Source organism: Protobothrops mucrosquamatus, unplaced genomic scaffold (assembly GCF_001527695.2).
Source record: "Protobothrops mucrosquamatus isolate PMUCROS unplaced genomic scaffold, P.Mucros_1.0 scaffold4374, whole genome shotgun sequence".
In the NCBI taxonomy this organism is placed as follows: domain Eukaryota; kingdom Metazoa; phylum Chordata; class Lepidosauria; order Squamata; family Viperidae; genus Protobothrops; species Protobothrops mucrosquamatus.
In genome coordinates this window covers 1-19,303 of record NW_015390288.1, presented here as the reverse complement: position 1 = coordinate 19,303, position 19,303 = coordinate 1, and the positions used below count along the sequence as shown (strand labels likewise).

The following is a 19,303-nucleotide window of genomic DNA, read 5'->3' as shown; positions in this document are numbered from 1 at the left end:
GCAGATTTAATTTCTGAGAGTAGAACTAGCAAGGACTGGCAAAGGGGAAGGTATGACTTGGTAGGAGAGAGCAAAAGGCCTTGAAAACCAGATTATCTAAAGCCAGGACTGTTAACCTTGGGTCCTAGGGGAAACCAGACCAGGCATTTTAGGTTTCAGGGTCTGTGAAAAGTTGGTTTGGAAAGAAAAGGGTCACACAATCCTCCTCCTCCATAAAACACAGGGGAAATTATCAGCTTTGGGGACCTATCCTGAAAGCGGATTCCTGGAAGAGAAGGGCAAGTATGGAGGGACACCTCAAGTTGATGGGAGATCCAGAATCCAGGGCTGATAAGGATAAATCATCAGGTAACATCTAATAGGATCCCATCTAGTATTTCCTGAGTCCAAATATTTTAGGACTTAACAATGTAAGGAAAGTTTTGCTAGTCTTAATTTTTCAGATTAATTCTCAACTCATTCGTTTAGCAACCGTTCAAAGTTGCAAAAAATGACTCACGACCAGTCTTAAAAGATTACCTGTTCATACAGGTAGCCCTCGCCTTACGTCCACGAGTGAGCCCAATTTTTATGCTGCTAAGCAGGACGTTTGCTAAGTGAGTTTTGCCCCATTTTACGACCTTTCTCGCCACAGTAAATCACTGCAGGGGTTAGTCACATGGTCGTTGAGTCTGGCTTCCCCCTTTTGAGATTCACACATGACCCCTGGGGACACTGCCACCGTCATAAATGTTGAGTCGGTGGCTGAGCGGCCGAATTTTGATCACGTGACCATGGGGACGCTGCAACGGGCGTGTGAAAAATAGTCCTAAGTCACTCTTTTTCAGTGTTGTTGTAAATCTGAACGGTCACTAAATGAACCGTTGTAAGTCAAGGAATGTCTGTAGCAAGTTCCTGGTTTTAAAAACGTATCGAATAATTTAGAAGTGACGTGAACACAGAAGCTACATTATTTGACAAAACAATTTGATTATGATTGCTATCTCTGTTTTACTCGATCAGCAGCCAGTACTCTTAATTTACAATGGGAAAGAAAATGCCATTGCGTAATAATTGCACATTTCCTTCCCTGGCCGGCCACCAGCCACCCGTCTGCCTGTTTGTGGGCCCCATCAGGCTCACCTGGATATTGGTAGGATCTTTGTAGGACTCGTCGCTCGCTGTCTGGAGCTTCTCGCTGATCCAGGCCTCAATTTCGTCCACGTCTCGGCTGAACTGCTGAAGGGTCTGGGATTCTCCCAGCTTGGACCGCTTTTCGATCATCTGAGCTTTTAGCCGACGCCACCTACAAAGCGAAGTACGGTGCAAAAATGAAGCTTTACCAACAGAGGAAGAATTGATTAAAAAAATTTTTTTTAGATTGTGCAGAAATGGATAGATTGACATGGAAAATGAAAGAGAAAGGAGATTCAGTATACTTTAGAACAGGGGTCTTCAAACTTGGCCCTTTTATGACTTGTGGGCTTCAACTCCCAAGAATAGAACAGGGATCTTCAAACTTGGCCCTTTTATGACTTGTGGACTTCAACTCCCAGAATTCCTCAGCCAGCAGAAGTCCACAAGTCATAAAAGGGCCAAGTTTGAAGACCCCTGCTTTAGAACATGGGATACCTTTTATCAATGGCTAGAAAAACGAGGCAGAGAGAAAGGAACTTAACATGTATTAGTAAGTTAAATGTTGGAACCCAGACAAGATGTTGCTGATAAAATATTAAGCATTTGTGATTATAAAAATGTATATATGTATATAAATTTACATATATGTAATATATGTGTAATATATGTAATCATAGTAGTAGACCAGGTGTTCTATTAGACCGGTTTCACCCGAAAACACTTACTAAATACATACACACCCACACACCAGGGAGAATTTGCAAACCTGGGTGAACAACCCAGGACCCTTCACAGGAGCCACTCACCTGTCCAGCACCTCGTGGCGTCTGGTGGCAATGACCCCTTTAGCGTAATGATCGGCGGCAATCAGCTGGTCGGCAAAGGACTGGAGAGCAGCAATCTTTTCCTCCTAAATCAAAATTAAAATTGACACGTGGGAAGAAGGTCACACCTTATTTCCCCGAAAATAAGACCTAACTGGACAAGAAACCTTAGCCTGATTTTTCAGGATGCTCGTAATATGAGCCCCACCTCCAAAAATAAGCCCCAGTCAAGGTTGTCAGCCAGATGGACGCATTTAGTACCGTATTTCCCTGAAAATAAGACCCAACTGGAAAAGAAGCCCTAATGCGTCTTTTGNCCTTCACGCTCCCTGGAATCCTGCTCCAGGCAATGAGCTTGGCATTTTTATCCACGTCATAAAACTTGAGTGAACTTTTTTCCAATAGTTCTTTTACTCTTGGAAAAGAATACTCTAGAATAGAATAGAAGAAGAAGAAGAAGAAGAAGAAGAAGAAGAAGAAGAAGAAGAAGAAGAAGAAGAAGAAGAAGAAGAAGAAGAAGAAGAAGAAGAAGAAGAAGAAGAAGAAGAAGAAGAAGAAGAAGAAGAAGAAGAAGAAGAAGAAGAAGTAGTAGTAGTAGTAGTAGTAGTAGTAGTAGTAGTAGTAGTAGTAGTAGTAGTGCAATTGTACTCCCGGTGGGCAAACACAGAGGTAGTAAAACACCTACCTTCACGGCCTCTTCGCTGCCAGCGCAAGCACCCCGGTCAATGAGGGAATTTCCGACATCAATGACGCCGCGGATTCGGTCCGCGTTGGCGTGGAGCTCTGCTTCGAAGGCCTGGTGCTTCTGATGCTTACTCTGGAGGTGGCAGAAGAGCAGCCGTTAAAACAACTGGAGGATGGCTCCTGAAGGGCTTTGAGAGACGGGGAGGACCAATAGGATGAGCAGAAGGTTATTTAGAGCAATTAAATTAAATCCACTCCATCTCCCTGAAGGAGGAAGCGTCACAGGGTTTCTGCCTGCTCAGGGACAGGGGGAAATTCACTCGCAAGGGGTTGCTGGACCTCTTGGGGCCACGGCACATGGACTCTGGAGCTCATGACATCCTAAGGATGAGGGGAATTGTAGTGCCACCGGTCAGAAGGGTTCCGGGGTGCCAAAACCGCTTCCGTTTCATGCATGAATAAAATTAGGGGGGGGGTTGGCCATCCAAACTGAGGTTGCACATGCCAAAATGGGTCGCTTTGTAGTGCAAAGAATCAAAACTGCTGAAAGCTGCTGGCCCACAGGGTCCCCACTCACCTCACCTGCTACTTAAGCAAGGGCAAGTCACTCTGAGTACAGCACTTGCCGAGGATCGAAAGAACCCCCCCCACCCCCAATGTTTCTGGCCAGCACGTGGTAACAAGGTCCCCCCCTAATCTTTACAGCCCCCAGCCACACAAAACAACAAAACGGGGAAGGAGAAGGAAGGAAGGAAGGAAAAAGAGAGAAAAAAACAACAACACACACAAGTCACGAGCTGGGCTCACACACCGCAGTCCAGAGAGCTGGGAGGTGTGCGGTTCAGACGAAAAAAGGGGCCGCTGCTTTTTATTCCTAATTTGGTCTCTTAGGGGGACGGAGCTGCGCTGTCTTGTTCGCTTGAGGTTTAGAGCGGGGGTCTCTGACCCCCAGACCGTGGCCTATTCAGAACCAGGCCGTGTGACAAGCGGGCTGGTGTGCCTGCGCAGCTCCACTAGCCCAAGCAGCGCCCCCCAAAGGCTTCTCTCTTGAGTAAGTGCGCACATGTGCGTGCCGGCCTGCCACTTGTGTGGCCCAGTTGCCCTCTTCTCCCTCCCACAAGCCAGGCTACCAAGCCAGCTACTCCCAAGGCTCCGAAAGCAGACTGGAAGAGAGCAGAGGCCAAGTGGACTGAGCGCGCCCTTGCTCAGCTTGGCTGACTCACCCAGGCTGCGTGCGCAGGACCCCCAACCTGCTTTTGGGCAGACTCGGTGAGCGTGGAAGGTAGCACGTGACTGTGCCCCCAAAGGCTTCTTTTCTCCACGCTTTGGCCAAGGGACAAGAAGCTTCGGAGGAGCAATCTCAGACCTTCCGTCCCTTTTGGCCCGGAGGAGCCTGGAGGGGCGTAAAACCGCGTCCCGAAGGCTTCTCTTCTTGCGTGGGTGGAGCAGCGCGTGTGACAGCCCATCACTCGTTCCCCTTTCCCCGCCCCCAGCCAGGCCACCAAGCCGCAAAGGTTTGGGACGGGCTGGTTTAGAGTATTGTGTGAACCCAGCTATTAGGTCAAAGGGAAGAGTTGAGTGCAGACATCTGGCAAGACGTCGGCTTCCCTCACGCTGAACAAGACCAGGATGAATGTGACTTTTAGACCACCCTGTTGATCGTCAAGGAAGGGACCCATTCCCTGTTGACCCCTCTCCCCTTCCTAAGTGTGGCTCTTGGTTGCTTCCTCTCAACCATAATGCACCAGTTCTGGTCAAAGGGAAGGGAGATCCCATCCAGGGACACAACAGCAATGGGTTGGTCCAGCCTCCCCAGGATTCTGCCCTCCGGAAGGCTGATGGCCATGCCAGTTGGGGAGCGTAACAGGGTGTTCAACCTAACACTTTGGGGGGGGGGGGAGGCAGGCTGAAGACAGCCCATCCAGAAGACTTTGAAAGACCAACAAGAGAAGATTCAACTTCCTTCCTCATATATATATATATACACATATATATACATACATACATATACATATACATATATAGATTTATGGGGGTGCAGGCAAATTCAAGCAGGTCATGCTGCAAAGTGCACAGGTTAATGGGGAGAGAGGCACTTAACAAGAACCAAAAAGACAAGACAGTCCATGTCAAGGAGGGGGAACGACAACGGTAACAAAAAAAAAGAAAAAGCAATCACCAAGTGAGTGGTTAAAACAACAACAACAACAACAACGGAAGAACGATCGAACGAACGAGCAGGTGAGTGGATGAAACGTAGACTTCAACACAAATGAAGAAGCCAAATCAAGCCAGCCTCTTTGAACTTACCAAGAGTTTGGAAAGCTATATTTAAAAAAAAAAACAAAATAAAAGATGGGAGAGAGAGAAGAACACATCAGTGCCAACCTCTGCTGAGCCAGGAAGAGCTACTTTAAATTTTGAGTTGCTGAGATGACTTTAAAAAGAAGAAAAAAAAAAGCAGATTTAACTTCTGAGAGTAGAGCTAGCAAGGACTGGCAAAGGGGAAGGTATGACTTGGTAGGAGAGAGCAAAAGGCCTTGAAAACCAGATTATCTAAAGCCAGGACTGTTAACCTTGGTCCTAGGGGAAACCAGACCAGGCATTTTAGGTTTCAGGGTCTGTGAAAAGTTGGTTTGGAAAAAAAAGGGTCCCACAATCCTCCTCCTCCAGAAAACACAGGGAAAATTATCAGCTTTGGGGACCTATCCTGAAGGCGGATTCCTGGAAGAGAAGGGCAAGTATGGAGGGACACCTCAAGTTGATGGGAAATCCAGAATCCAGGACTGATAAGGATAAATCATCAGGTAACATCTAATAGGATCCCATCTAGTATTTCCCGAGTCCAAATATTTTAGGACTTAACAATGTAAGGAAAGTTTTGCTATTCTTAATTTTTCAGATTAATTCTTCTCAACTCATTCGTTTAGCAACCGTTCAAAGTCGCAACGGTGTTAAAAATAATGACTCACGACCGGCCTTAAAAGATTACCTGTTCATACAGGTAGTCCTCGCCTTACGGGCACAAATGAGCCCAACCTTTCTGCTGCTAAGCGGGACGTTTGCTAAGTGAGTTTTGCCCCATTTTACGACCTTTCTCGCCACAGTAAATCACTGCAGGGGTTAGTCACATGGTCGTTGAGTCTGGCTTCCCCCTTTTGAGATTCACACATGACCCCTGGGGACACTGCCACCGTCATAAATGTTGAGTCGGTGGCTGAGCGGCCAAATTTTGATCACGTGACCATGGGGACGCTGCAACGGGCGTGTGAAAAATAGTCCTAAGTCACTCTTTTTCAGTGTTGTTGTAAATCTGAACGGTCACTAAATGAACCGTTGTAAGTCAAGGAATGTCTGTAGCAAGTTCCTGGTTTTAAAAACGTATCGAATAATTTAGAAGTGACGTGAACACAGAAGCTACATTCTTTGATCTAACAATTTGCTTATGATTATTATCTCCATTTTACTTGATCAGCAGCCAGTACTCTTAATTTACAATGGGAAAGAAAATGCAATTGCGTAATAATTGCACATTTCCTTCCCTGGCCGGCCACCAGCCACCCGTCTGCCTGTTTGTGGGCCCCATCAGGCTCACCTGGATATTGGTAGGATCTTTGTAGGACTCGTCGCTCGCTGTCTGGAGCTTCTCGCTGATCCAGGCCTCAATTTCATCCACGTCTCGGCTGAACTGCTGCAGGGTCTGGGATTCTCCCAGTTTGGACCGCTTTTCGATCATCTGAGCTTTCAGCCGACGCCACCTACAAAGCGAAGCAAAAATGAAGCTTTACCAACAGAGGAAGAATTGATTAAAAAAAATTTTTTTAGATTGTGCAGAAATGGATAGATTGACATGGAAAATGAAAGAGAAAGGAGATTCAGTATACTTTAGAACAGGGATCTTCAAACTTGGCCCTTTTATGACTTGTGGACTTCAACTCCCAGAATTCCTCAGCCAGCAGAAGTCCACAAGTCATAAAAGGGCCAAGTTTGAAGACCCCTGCTTTAGAACATGGGATACCTTTTATCAATGGCTAGAAAAACGAGGCAGAGAGAAAGGAACTTAACATGTATTAGTAAGTTAAATGTTGGAACCCAGACAAGATGTTGCTGATAAAATATTAAGCATTTGTGATTATAAAAATGTATATATATATATATATAAATTTACATATATGTAATATATGTGTAATATATGTAATCATAGTAGTAGACCAGGTGTTCTATTAGACCGGTTTCACCCGAAAACACTTACTAAATACATACACACCCACACACCAGGGAGAATTTGCAAACCCGGGTGAACGACCCAGGACCCTTCACAGGAGCCACTCACCTGTCCAGCACCTCGTGGCGTCTGGTGGCAATGACCCCTTTAGCATAATGATCGGCGGCAATCAGCTGGTCGGCAAAGGACTGGAGAGCAGCAATCTTTTCCTCCTAAATCAAAATTAAAATTGACACGTGGGAAGGTCACACCTTATTTCCCCGAAAATAAGACCTAACTGGACAAGAAACCTTAGCCTGATTTTTCAGGATGCTCGTAATATGAGCCCCACCTCCAAAAATAAGCCCCAGTCAAGGTTGTCAGCCAGATGGACGCATTTAGTACCGTATTTCCCTGAAAATAAGACCCAACTGGAAAAGAAGCCCTAATGCGTCTTTTGGAACAAAAATTAATATAAGACCCGGTCTTATTTTCAGGGAAATATGGGTAGTACCGTAGCAAAGCCGGAGCAAAAGCTTGGATGGTGAAAAGGAATCCCTATTGTTCTCCCACTGCCTGGGACAAAAACTGACAGCCACCTTACAGTTCAAACAGTAACAAACTGCTTGTTAATTAGTTAACAGAGATGGCTAAATGGGCTGCTTTGATTAAAGAAAAGAATGCAATTAATTTTGTTTCTACTTGGAAACTGCTTTTGGTGCGTGAGGTGGGGAAAAAAAATCAAGGTTTTGGGTTTTGTCGATTATCATTAGATAAACTTGTTGTCCCAGGAATAGCAACCTGGAATTAAGGAGAAACTTCCTTACAGTGAGGACAATTAACCAGTGGAACAGCTTGCCACCAAAAATCGTAGGCGCTCCATCACTGGAGATTTTTAAGAAGAGACTAGAGGACATTCACCTGTCTGAGGCGGTATAGGTTCTGCTGCTTGAGCAGGGGGCTGGACTAGAAGATCTCCAAGATCCCGTCCTATTCTATTCTATTCTATTCTATTCTATTCTATTCTATTCTATTCTATTCTATTCTATTCTATTCTATTCTCTACATTATATATTCTATTCTATTCTATTCTATTCTATTCTATTCTATTCTATTCTATTCTATTCTATTCTATTATTATGTAAAAGTAAAAAGTTGAGGTTTTATGTTACCGCCTTACCCTACTAAACCAAAAGGAGTGGGAAGCCAATGCCTTTTCTGTTTTCTTTTCCCCTTAGGCTACACTTTTTCTTCTTCCCTTTTATTTTCCCATCATCTTCATTTTTCTTTGTGTTTCTGTCTTTTATATTTTGATAAACTAATAAAAAAACCCATTGAGAACCCTGACAAACCACTTGTAATTATTTCTGCGTTTGTTACGGCTTCCAAAGCAGCCCCACCTGGACGTTGATGGCCTTGTCGAAGTCTTCGTGCTTCTTGATCAGGGCCTCCACGCTATCCAGAGAATCCCCCTTATCTTCCGTGTTCAAAAAGGCCTCCCGTGCAGCCATCCAGTTCTCTGCCTGCTCGCAGTCCCTGTGGAAGAGCTAAGGAGAAGGGGGAAAGAAGCACGTCGGTGAAACCTGAGTGACAGGTGCCCATTTCAGCCCCAAGGTGGTGTGTCAATTACAGAGAAGAGCAACAAAGATGATTAGGGGACTGGAGGCTAAAGCATATAAGGAAAGGCTGCTGGAATTGGGTCTGTCTAGTTTAATGAAGAGAAGGACGAGGGGGGACAGGATAGCAGCTTTCCAGTATCTCAGGGGCTGCCCCAAAGAAGAGGGAGTCAAGCTCTTCTCCAAAGCACCTGAAGGCAGGACAAGAAGCAAAGGATGGAAACTAACCAAGGAGAGAAGCAACCTAGAACTAAGGAGAAACTTCCTGACAGTTAGAACAATTAACCAGTGGAACAACCTGCCTCCAGAAGCGGTGAATGCTCCAACACTGGAAGTCTTTAAGAAGAGACTGGACAGCCATTTGTCTGAAATGGTATATAGGGTTTCCTGCCTGAGCAGGGGGTTGGACTAGATGACCTCCAAAGTCCCTTCCAACTTTATTATTATTATTATTATTATTATTAACAAGGGTGGGAGCTAAAGGTCTATGGAGATTCTCAACCTTCCAGGTCACGGCTCTCCCCAAAGGTGCTTTTCAAATATTTATTTTTGGGAAAGGTTTTGCTTCTCATTCGAGAAGCTTGAGAACTGAAGAAGTTTCATGGATGGGAAGTGAAATGTTTTCAAAGAATAAACTCCCCCCCCCAAAAAATTAAGATTAAGATAACCTTTATTGTCATTTTTAACTGGGGGGGGGAGGGTTGGATTTTTCGCCCAATGGGCGTACCTGTAATTCCAGACACTGGTCCAACATCATTCGGCGTTGGACCCAGGCGTTTTCCAGGTCCGCCCGTTCCTGGTCGAGGATATCCAGCTTCTCCTTGATCTCAGGGCTGGCGTAGTGGCCGCGGGCCAGGAGCTGCTGCCCGAACTGCTCGAATGCCTGGAAGGTGCCAGCTCTGGCGTCAATTTCGGTGCGGTGTTCCTGAAAGAGAGTGAGATGCAAGGGCTTGGGTGGGGAAGCGACGGAAGATCTTCACTGGCAGGTCAGCGGTGGGCAGGCAGGTGCTTGGACCTAGGGGAGAGGTGCCGAGAACTTGGGGGGCAAATTCCTGGCTTTCTAGCTCCTCCAAAGAGACCCATCTGCAGCCATAGAAACCATTAAGTGAGACATATTTTTGATGCTAATGCCCAAAGACCTCTAAGAATATCCAGAATAAAATAGAATAGAATAGAACAGAGCAGAATAGAGTAGAGTAGAGTAGAATAGAATAGGAATAAAGAATGGAGAATAGAATAGAATAGAGTAGAGTAGAATAAAATAGAGAATAGAATAGGGAATAGACTAGAATAGGGAATAGACTAGAATAGAATAGGGAATAGACTAGAATAGACTAGACTAGAGAATAGAATAGGGAATAGACTAGACTAGAATAGGGAATAGACTAGACTAGAATAGGGAATAGAATAGAGTAGAGTAGAGTAGAGTAGAGTAGAGTAGAATAGAATAGAATAGAATAGAATAGAATAGAATAGAATAGAATAGAATAGAATAGAATAGAGAATAGAATAGGGAATAACTAGACTAGAATAGGGAATAGAATAGAATAGAATAGAATAGAATAGAATAGAATAGAATAGAATAGAATAGAATAGAATAGAATAGAATAGAATAGAGAATAGAATAGGGAATAGACTAGAATAGGGAATAGACTAGAATAGAATAGGGAATAGACTAGACTAGAATAGGGAATAGAATAGGAATAAAGAATGGAGAATAGACTAGAATAGGGAATAGAACAGAATAGGAATCGAACAGATCAGAACATAACAGAACACAACAGAATAAAATAGAACAGAACAGAAAATAGAATAGAACAGAACAGAATAGAAAATAGAACAGAACAGAACAGAACAGAAGAGTTGGAAGGGACGTGTCCCCACCAGAATTGGGCAATTTCTGGCCACTCTCCTAGGACTAGGGACGGATCTGGTTGCTCCCATGAATTCCTTGGTGAAGGAACGGAATAAAAAGTAAAGAAACGGGAGACTAATCTGAGGGTCATGCAAGAAGCTGCAGAAAATGGACCTCAGCTATCCTAGCACAGGTTTAAAAGCAGGTCTGAGGTCTCTGCCCTGCAGGGAACCTTCACGTACTTGGTGTCTCTCCAACAAAGCTTCTGCTCCTGTCACGTCCTTGGCCAGCTCATCGGAGGACACGAGGCCTCGGATGCCATTGATCCAAGACATGAGGTCCCTGGGGAAAGAGGGAGAGAGAGCAACCCGGTTACATCGGCAGGTCTCTGAGGGGAGGTAGGGATAGCGGTCCTGAGCTTTTGCCCCCCAAACCTAAACCCACCTGAAGTCACTCAGGAAACGCTGCAGGTCGTGGGATTCGCCCAGTTTCTCCTTGCGCTGGTTGGCCCGTTTCCCCAGGCTGTTCCAAGCCTGGTTCAGTTCTGTGCATTTTTCCTGGAGATCTTCCGAGGATTCGGGGTGGGACTGGATCAACCGCTCCGCAGTTTCTCCCAAAGAGTTGACCTGAAGCAGAGAGAGAGAGAGAGACGGGAGGAATGTCAACGCTGCTCACATCGGATGTTCTTGCTTTGACCACGTATGGAGAGGCAGCCATTTTCCTTCTTATGTTTTACTCTTAGAATTAAGAGTTGGAATTAGATGATGCGGGGGGGGGGGGGGGGGGGGGGGGGGGGGGGGGGGGGGGGGGGGGAGAAAGGAGGAATGTGCATGGGAGTTAGCTAGACATAACAATATTGTTAACAGTGTGAGAACCAAGGTTTTTTGAAATAAGAGATGATAAGAAATGGCGGGTCTGGAGAACAGGAGGGAAAGTCTGCATTTCAAACTAATTGGAGAACGTGATTTACGACTGTTCATTAGAGGAGGGAATTGTGCTTTGATACTATGTGCTCAGGGGAGGGGAATTCAGATTTTGGCTTTGCTATGATACTCGAATAAAGATTCCTTAAGGTAAACAATGCCTCCAAGTTCTTTGAAGAGTTTCATCTGTCGGAACCATGACAAGGAGAAGATCAGGAAGGATGGAATAATTTTGCCCCCCCCCAAAAGAGAGATTTTGTTACTCTCCCTCTCTACCTTGTCTCCCAGAGCTGCCAAATCTCTCTCAAAGCCCTCATGCTTGCGCTGAAGGGCCTGCACGCTTGCCAAGTCATGCCCGTAGTTGTCGGTGTTGAGGGCCTGGTTCTTTTCTTCGATCCACTCCTTGGTCTCGTCGGCATCTCTGGAAGGCCACAAGAATATCAGTAAGGTTTATAAAATGTTATTGAAACTGAATTTGGAAAGTGGAGATGTAAAACACATTCAGTGGGCAAGGAACTTTGGACAGAATGTGATATTGGAACAACGGGAGAATATGTGGACGAAAAGCTTAAAAATTCACAGTGAGTGATAATTGAAAAGAAAAAATCTATAAGATGATGTACCGCTGCTATTTAACTCCAGTTAAGTTATCGAGAATGTATAAAGGTATTTCAAATGAAATGTTGGAAATGTTATTGTTTTATCACTTACGGTGGACATGCGATGAAGCAAAGAAAATATCGGAGTAGGATTCTTATCTTAATACAGAAAATTCTTGAAGTCAAGATAAAGAGGAAACCAGATTTTTTTCTTCTGGGCTAATGGAAAAAGACTTAGAAAAAAAAATTGGAACTTTTCCCCTCCTCCCTCTCACTTCTCTTTCCCTTTTCCCTCCCCAGTGGGTCCTACTAATTGTTTTTATATTTTGGTACTTTATTTTTTAATCCAATAATATAAATTTGAAAAAAAGAAGAGCTCTGATATTATCCAGCTCTTTGGCAAGTGACTGGACAGCCAACCTATATGCACGAACATCAAAGGCAAAATCCTTTCATCCAAACTCAACTGGACCAATCATGGCCTTTCAATTCCGGCTTGGCAGCAGATCCAGTTACGAGAGGATGCAGGATAAGAGCAGCAGCAGCAGCTCTCCTCACCTGTGGAACCGCTGGACCTCATGGGCACTTCCCAACAGCTGGCTCCTCTCTTCTGCCAGCTGTTGTAGAGATCGCCAGCGCTCGTTCAGCTCCTGGAGAACACGAGAAATAAAGAAAGGGGTGTATCAACCCAAAACATGCCGCAATGCCCTTTGCAAGGTCTTTAAAAGAATGATGCCTTAATCCAAGGGTCTTCAAACTTGGCCCTTTTATGACTTGTGGACTTCAACTCCCAGAATTCCTCAGCCAGGCACGCTGTTTTTAAGTTTTTAAAGCGGATGGAATGTGAAAGGTCGAAGGTTTTTTTTTAACGGTGTCCCTTCAGATTCAGGGATGGAGCTGATCTTTACCTTGATGGAGTTGAATGTGGCTACTGTGTGTATCATCATCCGTGCAGACTGGAGACAGGAGAGGAATTGAAAAACAAGAATGATTAAAACACAAGTCACATTAACGGCACAAAAACAGTACATAGAGACATGTTCCCTGTTCCCTTTCTAGGCCCCACCCCAGTTAAGAGTTATTCTCAAAGGAAATTTACCTTCCAAGGAGATGCAGTCTTGGAATCAGCTTCATCCTGTTTGAATGAATTATCAGGGGAAAAAAAAGAATTTCAGAGCTCACCCAATAGAAGATGCCTCTTTGAATATTTAGACTTAATTATGCAAGGGGGAAAAAAAACTCCTTTTTCCCCTCTTTTGCTGGGGACATAACAAAGGCTGGTTCCTATGGATTTCCAAATAAATGCAAGCGAGGTTGTGCTGATTCACCTTTTTGTATTTTGAACATGTAATGACAGTGTGCAGATAAGATGAGGCTAAGGGGAAGGATTCTTCAGATCAATCTCTCTTTTTCTCCCCTTTTTTGTTTTTCCAGACCCCAATTTCCCCCCCATTTCAAAAGCATGTTTCAGGAGATGCTTACCCGTGGCATCATTCCATAGACTTCCTAAAAAAAAAGAAAAGACATAAACAATTATTTCTGAATGGAAGAATCTACATTCTGTAGAAAATCAGAAGTTCACCATCCATTTCAAAAAATGAGATTTTTTTTTTAAAAAAGAAACATTTTTTCCAAAAACAGTAAAAAGAGCAAACGGGGAGGAAAAAAAATCAGCTGTAATTCAATTTCTTTGAAATTCCTAAAAGCAAACAGGTCACCCCAGTGCTTCCAATAGCTGCACTGACGCAGCGGAAAAGACAGAGCAAATTTAACATGCCTGCAAGTCAGAGGTGGTAAAAAAATTAAGGGAATCCACTTTCCAGTCTAAAGCTTCTATGTGGGGTCCAAGATTAACGTGACAATTTAGTGCTACCTGTGTTTTTATGGAGGATTCCACTGAAACATGAAGAAGTCATGGATTTCTGTATTTTTTTTTCCAGATAGGAAGACCCAGAGATTGTACCTTAAGAATCTAAAATGAAGACCTGCTAGTTAGCAGGTTGGATGAGATCTCTGGAGGAAAGTACACCAGAAATAGCGCAAGGTGGTTTTTCTATGAGATTACGTAGATCCAGAAAAGTCCATCAGGAAAAAAAAACCCTGCATAAAACCAACTGGATGCATTTTCAAGAGCATCTAAATAAGGGGTCCCCAACCCCTGGCCCATTATTGTGTCGTGAACTGTTCACAACCGGATCACGGAGGTGGCGGGCAAATGCGTGCGCATCCCACTTGCGCGGGCAGAGGGAAAGCATGCGCCCGCTTGTGCAAATGGAGCTGCGCCCGCTTGTCAGCTGCTCGTGGGGAACCATCTCCTTCCCCCCCCCCAGTCTGCAAAGCTGGAACGGTTGGGGAACTCTGATCTAAACCATATTTCTTCAACTGGGTGTTGGACAATAATATCAGGCAGGATGGCTTAAGTGAAAAGAATGGCGAGAGTTGAGTTCGTTCCATCTGAGAGGCACCTGGTTGGAGAATCCTGCCTAAAACCATCAGCGAATACTGGACAGGAGACGGCCAAGGAATCCGAGCATACCTGCTGTTGCACTGCTTGGACCTCTTCAGCTATGAGACCTTCTGACTCCAAGTCATTTGCCACCCTGTTGATGTCCTTCAGACGGGACTCGTTTGCTTTCAGATCCTGCGTGGAGGATAAAATGCTCAATGGGTGAGAATTCAGCAAGTGAGAGATACGCCAGCCTCAAAACAAGAGGAGATGGGCCCATCTCACAGAAGAGTTGAGGCTCTCCAGGATGAGAGAGCCAATGAATAATGTAATTTCTTAATTACAGCTTGGGTTTAATGTGTATACTGAGAACCGGATTAAAATGCTCCTGGGCGCTGTTAACTTGTCTAGGAGTCACTGCTACAGTTTTTAAAGGAAGCTTCTCTTAAATTAGTTGGCTGCTCCCAAGAGGACACATGCCCCGAAATCTCAACAGCCTGGTTCTTTGAGATGGACCTTCTAGGACCTTCTAGATCTGTGGAATTCAACTCCCGGCGTGGCTGGCTGGGGAATTGTGGGAGTTGACGTTCAGAAGTCTTGAAGTCGCCAAGGTTGGACACCCTTCTCCTAGAAGGTCTCCATCTTGACAATCTTGTTTCCGCCTCCGAGATGGCGGGACGGAATATGTTTTGTGTCTTTCTCCCCTTTGCCATTCATCACCCACCTTCTGGAAGTCATCAAACTTCTTCTGCAGCACCTCCACCTGCTCCAGGTCAGCCCCCATCTCCTCGTTGGCCAAGGTGGCCTCCTTTTCGTGGATCCACTGTTGCAGCTCGTTGGCCTCCCGGAACAGCATGAACTTCTTACAGCTTTTCTCCAGCATGTCTTTACGTTTCTCTCCCAGTTCCAGGAGGGAGTGGTACCTGCAGGGCAGTGGGGAGGAAGCCGACAGAGGGTCCGGTCAGAGGGCAACAGAGCGGGTGGCAGCATCGCAAACCATCTCCAGAGGCTTGGGGCCTCGCAGACGGGGGCACAAAGGGCTCCGCGAGCAGAGAACCGCTACCTCAGAAGCCTCTACAAACAATCACAGCAGACCCGACAACAACCACCACCACCACAAGCAGAAGCAGGCTTCGACAGAGAGAGAAAAGGATGGTTGGTACAGCCTTGAAACTCCAGACTCCTTCCGTGTACAGCCGCCTCCTCGGGGCTCCGCCAACCTAACCAGATGGGCTCCAGATGTGACAGGTTACAAGGGTGGAAAGGAATTTGGAGAATTGTACTCTGGAGAGCACCACGCAGGGGGAAGCTAGGAAAACTGTGCAGGTAATCCTTGATTTACAACCGTTGTTTGAAATTACAACGGCACGGGGAAAGGCGACATGACCATTTTTCATACTTACAACTGCACGGTCACGTGATTCAAAATCCAGACACTTGGCAACGGACTCATATTTACGACCGTTGCAATGTCCCAGGGTCACGTGACCCCCCCCCTTGCAACCTTCTGACAAGTCGATGGGGAAGCCAGACTGACTTTAACAACCGTTGTCGGTAACTTAACTGCAGTGATTCCCTTAACAATTGTAGCAAGCAAGGTCATAAGATGGGGCGGACTCACTTAACAAATGTTTCGCTAGAAAATTTTGGGCTCGAGTGTGCTCGTAAGTCAAGGACTACCTGTGCTCCTTGAAGCACACCTGGAGAGCACCAGGCTGGGAGAAATTAGCCCAGATCTAAACGAATCAGCATCGACGAGGTTGTTTTTTGTTTTTTTTCCTGTTGTACACCAAAGTGGCTCTTGAGCCTCTCAAAAGTCTATGACAAATGGGAAAATGCTCTTTTTTTTTTTTCCTCAAACACTTCCTGAAGAGCCCTTGGATTCGAGAGAGCCCACTGAGTTGAACACTCCGAAGAGAGGGCTAACCCCCGACAGGCAGAAAAGACACAAAACAGCAGAGTGTTGGGAGACAGCGTGGTTTTAATGAAGGCTAGGCCTACTCACAGTTCTTCCACCTGTTTCATACGCAGAGATACACTGCCGATCTCCTTAGTAAGGAAAGTCCTGCACAGACAAGAGAGGGGGGGAGCACAGCAGAAAAAAAGCATGCGCAAAATTAGTCTGATTAACAAAAACGAAGGAAGGGAAGGGTGCAGTCCGACACAAACACAAAAGGCTCTGCCCCCAGGAGCACTTGGAGGGGGGCAGGCAGAGGACAGAAGAGGAGTCGAAGTGGGAAGGACGGGGTGGGGGTGAAGGGGGACACACAGACATCGTGGCAGCAGGAAGAACACCGGGGGACGATTACAGAGGCCCGATTGTACAGTTCGGTTCCCGTTCAATCAACAGAAAAGAGGGCATGGTTTTAAAATATATATATATGCTGAAGGACAAGAAGCAGTGGGATCTCAGGTTAGGAAGGAAAAGATTAAAAATAAAAGAGGAATGGGAGTGATTTTCGATGCAATTGATTGTGGGGGGAGGGAAAAAAAGCAAGAGCTGGCAAAGGTGAAACTAGGGAGCAGGTTAAATCCGTCTCGAGTGCCTAGGGTTGATTCCTAATCTGGTTTAAAGTCAGTCTTACTGGTGATCGATCTGTTCTTGGCGCAAGGCGATGCTGCCCTGTTCCTCCAAGAGGTTCTCGCGAGAGGCGGACTGCGCGGGGTCCAGCTTCTTCACGTACGCAGCCGGCACGAAACCCTGACGGTCGTTCACTTCCACTTTCCACCAATCCTGCAAAATAAGGGGGGGGGGGAGAGAGAGAGACAAATCAAAAGGAAATTAATAAATAAAAATGAAAAAGGAATCGGTTTTGTTCTGGGCTTTATGCCAAGGAGGTCGCCGTCGCTGCCGTCACCCGTCGCAAAAGGTAGAAAGGGAATAAAGAACGTAGCTGGAAGGTCTTGAGAAGTTTGATGGCTCTTTCAGAATTTCACGGGATCTGGGTTTTTTGTTTTTTTTTTTACCTTGTTGGTGCTGTTCAGGAGAGTCAGAATGTCCCCCTTCTTCATGGTGACTTCGCGAGGGCTCTTCTCCTGGTAGTCGTACAGGGCTAAGACCAGCTCTTTGCCCGTTTCGTCGTCCGTGGGGGCTACTTGTTGCTGTAAAAGAGGAACGGGTCCTTGGATTAGATTCTTGGACTAAGGATGGATGCTTGGACTTCACAGCACCCTGAGATGGGCATGGTCAACTGTCCAGTTGGCACTTCCAGGGAAAGAAACTCCTGGGGCATGATTTTTACCAAGAGTATAATACTTTACTGAAAGTTTACATTGGCACGGAAGAAAGCAAAACCAGCTCTTAAGTTTCCCGCTCGAAGGCTTGCTTAGTTAAACGATAGACTCCCTCCACCCCTACCCACCGGGTGTTCACAGTGTCCAATAGGAATATTTCTTCTGGTTATGGAAACGGTCCACTTCTCCCTCGAGCAGCTGTGTCAACCTGGCCTTGGCTCTCCGTTGTCATCCCTCCCACCTTTGCGCCCCATTGTCAAGATATGAGCAAAAGAGAAAATCTAAGTGAAAAGACCAATCGGTCTTGACAGGTGTCTTATTTCTCCTGGCAGCTAGAGCTACTGGATGGTTCAGTTCGGGGGCCTGGGAGGGCCATCAACATCTGGGAAATGGCCCCTCCTCAGTCTGATTTACCACCAGCTTATCAAGTACTTAGGAGGCCAAACAACAGCCAGGGGCTTCATAACCAGCCATCAACACCCCCATCAACATCTAAAAAACCATACACAACAGGTACCATATAAGTACCACCAACACAAAAGTGCAAGGCACACGCTCCACTGGAGAGAAATTCCCCGAAGATGGGCTCCAGCGCTTTGCCAAAAGCTCGGAAGACAAAAAGCTCTGGTTCCCGGGGACTAACCCAGATTGGATCAAACTCTTTCCCCCTTACCCGACAAGCCTGGGCCTGCTCCTTCAGGGCTTGAATGCTGCTGCCGTAGGCGGAGAGATCAGACATCAACGCTTCGTGCTTCTTGAGAAGAGCCTGGAAGGAGGAGAAAAACTCATCTTTAGCCCTCTCTCGGGTGGCACACGGACCAAGTCAGAGCTTGCTTCCAGAACAGAATAGAACAACAGAGTTGGAAGGGACCGTGGAGGTCTTCTAGTCCAGCCCCCTGCTCAGGCAGGAAACCCTACACCAGTGGTGGCGAACCTATGGCACGCGTGCCAGAGGCGGCACTCAGAGCCCTCTCTGTTGGCACGCGCGCTGCCGCTGCCAACAGCAGGTCCATCCGGCTGCCGCCACCGCCCAGAGCAGGAGCCCCGCCCAGCATAAAGGAGGCCAAGCAGCCGACTAGCAAGCTCGAGTAGAGGTGGGTAGAGCAGAGGTCACCAACACTGTCGATTGGTGGACTGGAAGAAAAGGGAGGGGGAAGCATTTTACATGCGTGCAAGCAAGCACGCATGCACTGCAAATGGGGCAGGACTAGTGCCTGTGTGATACTCACTCGCCCTGCCCCGTTCTTGCGTGGTGCAGTGCCTTGTATCTGCGCCCTGTGGTGCCGCGGCGGCCGTGTTTGCATCTTGCAGCACAGCGGCCCATTTTTGCACGCCTGGTTTCTGCGTGCCAGACGTGGCCCTCAGAGGCACCTTCCTGCCACCACCACCCCTCCCGAGGGCACCACAATGCTGATGCGCCCCTGGCACTTTGCGATAAATAAGTGGGTTTTGGGTTGCGGTTTTGGCACTCAGTCTCTAAAAGGTTCGCCATCACTGCCCTACACCGTTTCAGACAACGGTTCTCAAGCGAGATCGTCACACCACGTACGGCACGGCTGGGATCTAGGAACAAAGCCTAGCCAGGCGCAAGAACGCACCTCGGCAGAGTCCTCGTCCTTTCCGTAGTCCGTGCTCCCCACAATGGGCTCCTTCTCCCTCATCCAAGATTCAGCCTCGTTGGCGTCGGCAAAGTACTGCTGGGCCTGCAGGGAGTCTTCCAAATCCTGCCGGCGCTGGGAGGCCTTCCCTTTCAAGGATTCCCACTTCTGGTTGAGGTCGTTCAGTTTGGCTTTCACATCTTC

General features: G+C 46.4%; 1 protein-coding gene across 1 annotated transcript in view; it reads right to left on the bottom strand.

The window, feature by feature from the left end:
• SPTAN1 (spectrin alpha, non-erythrocytic 1) overlaps positions 1-19,297 on the bottom strand; it is a gene marked incomplete at its 5' end in the record, with an annotated part of 40,277 nt that extends 20,980 nt beyond the window's left edge. Inside the window, 20 exons of the mRNA XM_015828281.1 lie at positions 2,626-2,757; positions 4,935-4,949; positions 6,220-6,382; positions 6,958-7,061; positions 8,229-8,375; positions 9,172-9,369; positions 10,542-10,641; positions 10,744-10,925; positions 11,499-11,643; positions 12,380-12,471; positions 12,730-12,777; positions 12,921-12,956; positions 13,304-13,327; positions 14,358-14,462; positions 14,992-15,190; positions 16,273-16,332; positions 16,853-17,001; positions 17,235-17,369; positions 18,175-18,267; positions 19,100-19,297. Of these exons, the coding sequence (XP_015683767.1) occupies positions 2,626-2,757; positions 4,935-4,949; positions 6,220-6,382; positions 6,958-7,061; positions 8,229-8,375; positions 9,172-9,369; positions 10,542-10,641; positions 10,744-10,925; positions 11,499-11,643; positions 12,380-12,471; positions 12,730-12,777; positions 12,921-12,956; positions 13,304-13,327; positions 14,358-14,462; positions 14,992-15,190; positions 16,273-16,332; positions 16,853-17,001; positions 17,235-17,369; positions 18,175-18,267; positions 19,100-19,297 (2,325 nt within the window). The remainder of the gene's footprint in view (positions 1-2,625; positions 2,758-4,934; positions 4,950-6,219; positions 6,383-6,957; positions 7,062-8,228; positions 8,376-9,171; positions 9,370-10,541; positions 10,642-10,743; positions 10,926-11,498; positions 11,644-12,379; positions 12,472-12,729; positions 12,778-12,920; positions 12,957-13,303; positions 13,328-14,357; positions 14,463-14,991; positions 15,191-16,272; positions 16,333-16,852; positions 17,002-17,234; positions 17,370-18,174; positions 18,268-19,099) is intronic.
• Positions 19,298-19,303: the final 6 nt, after the last annotated feature.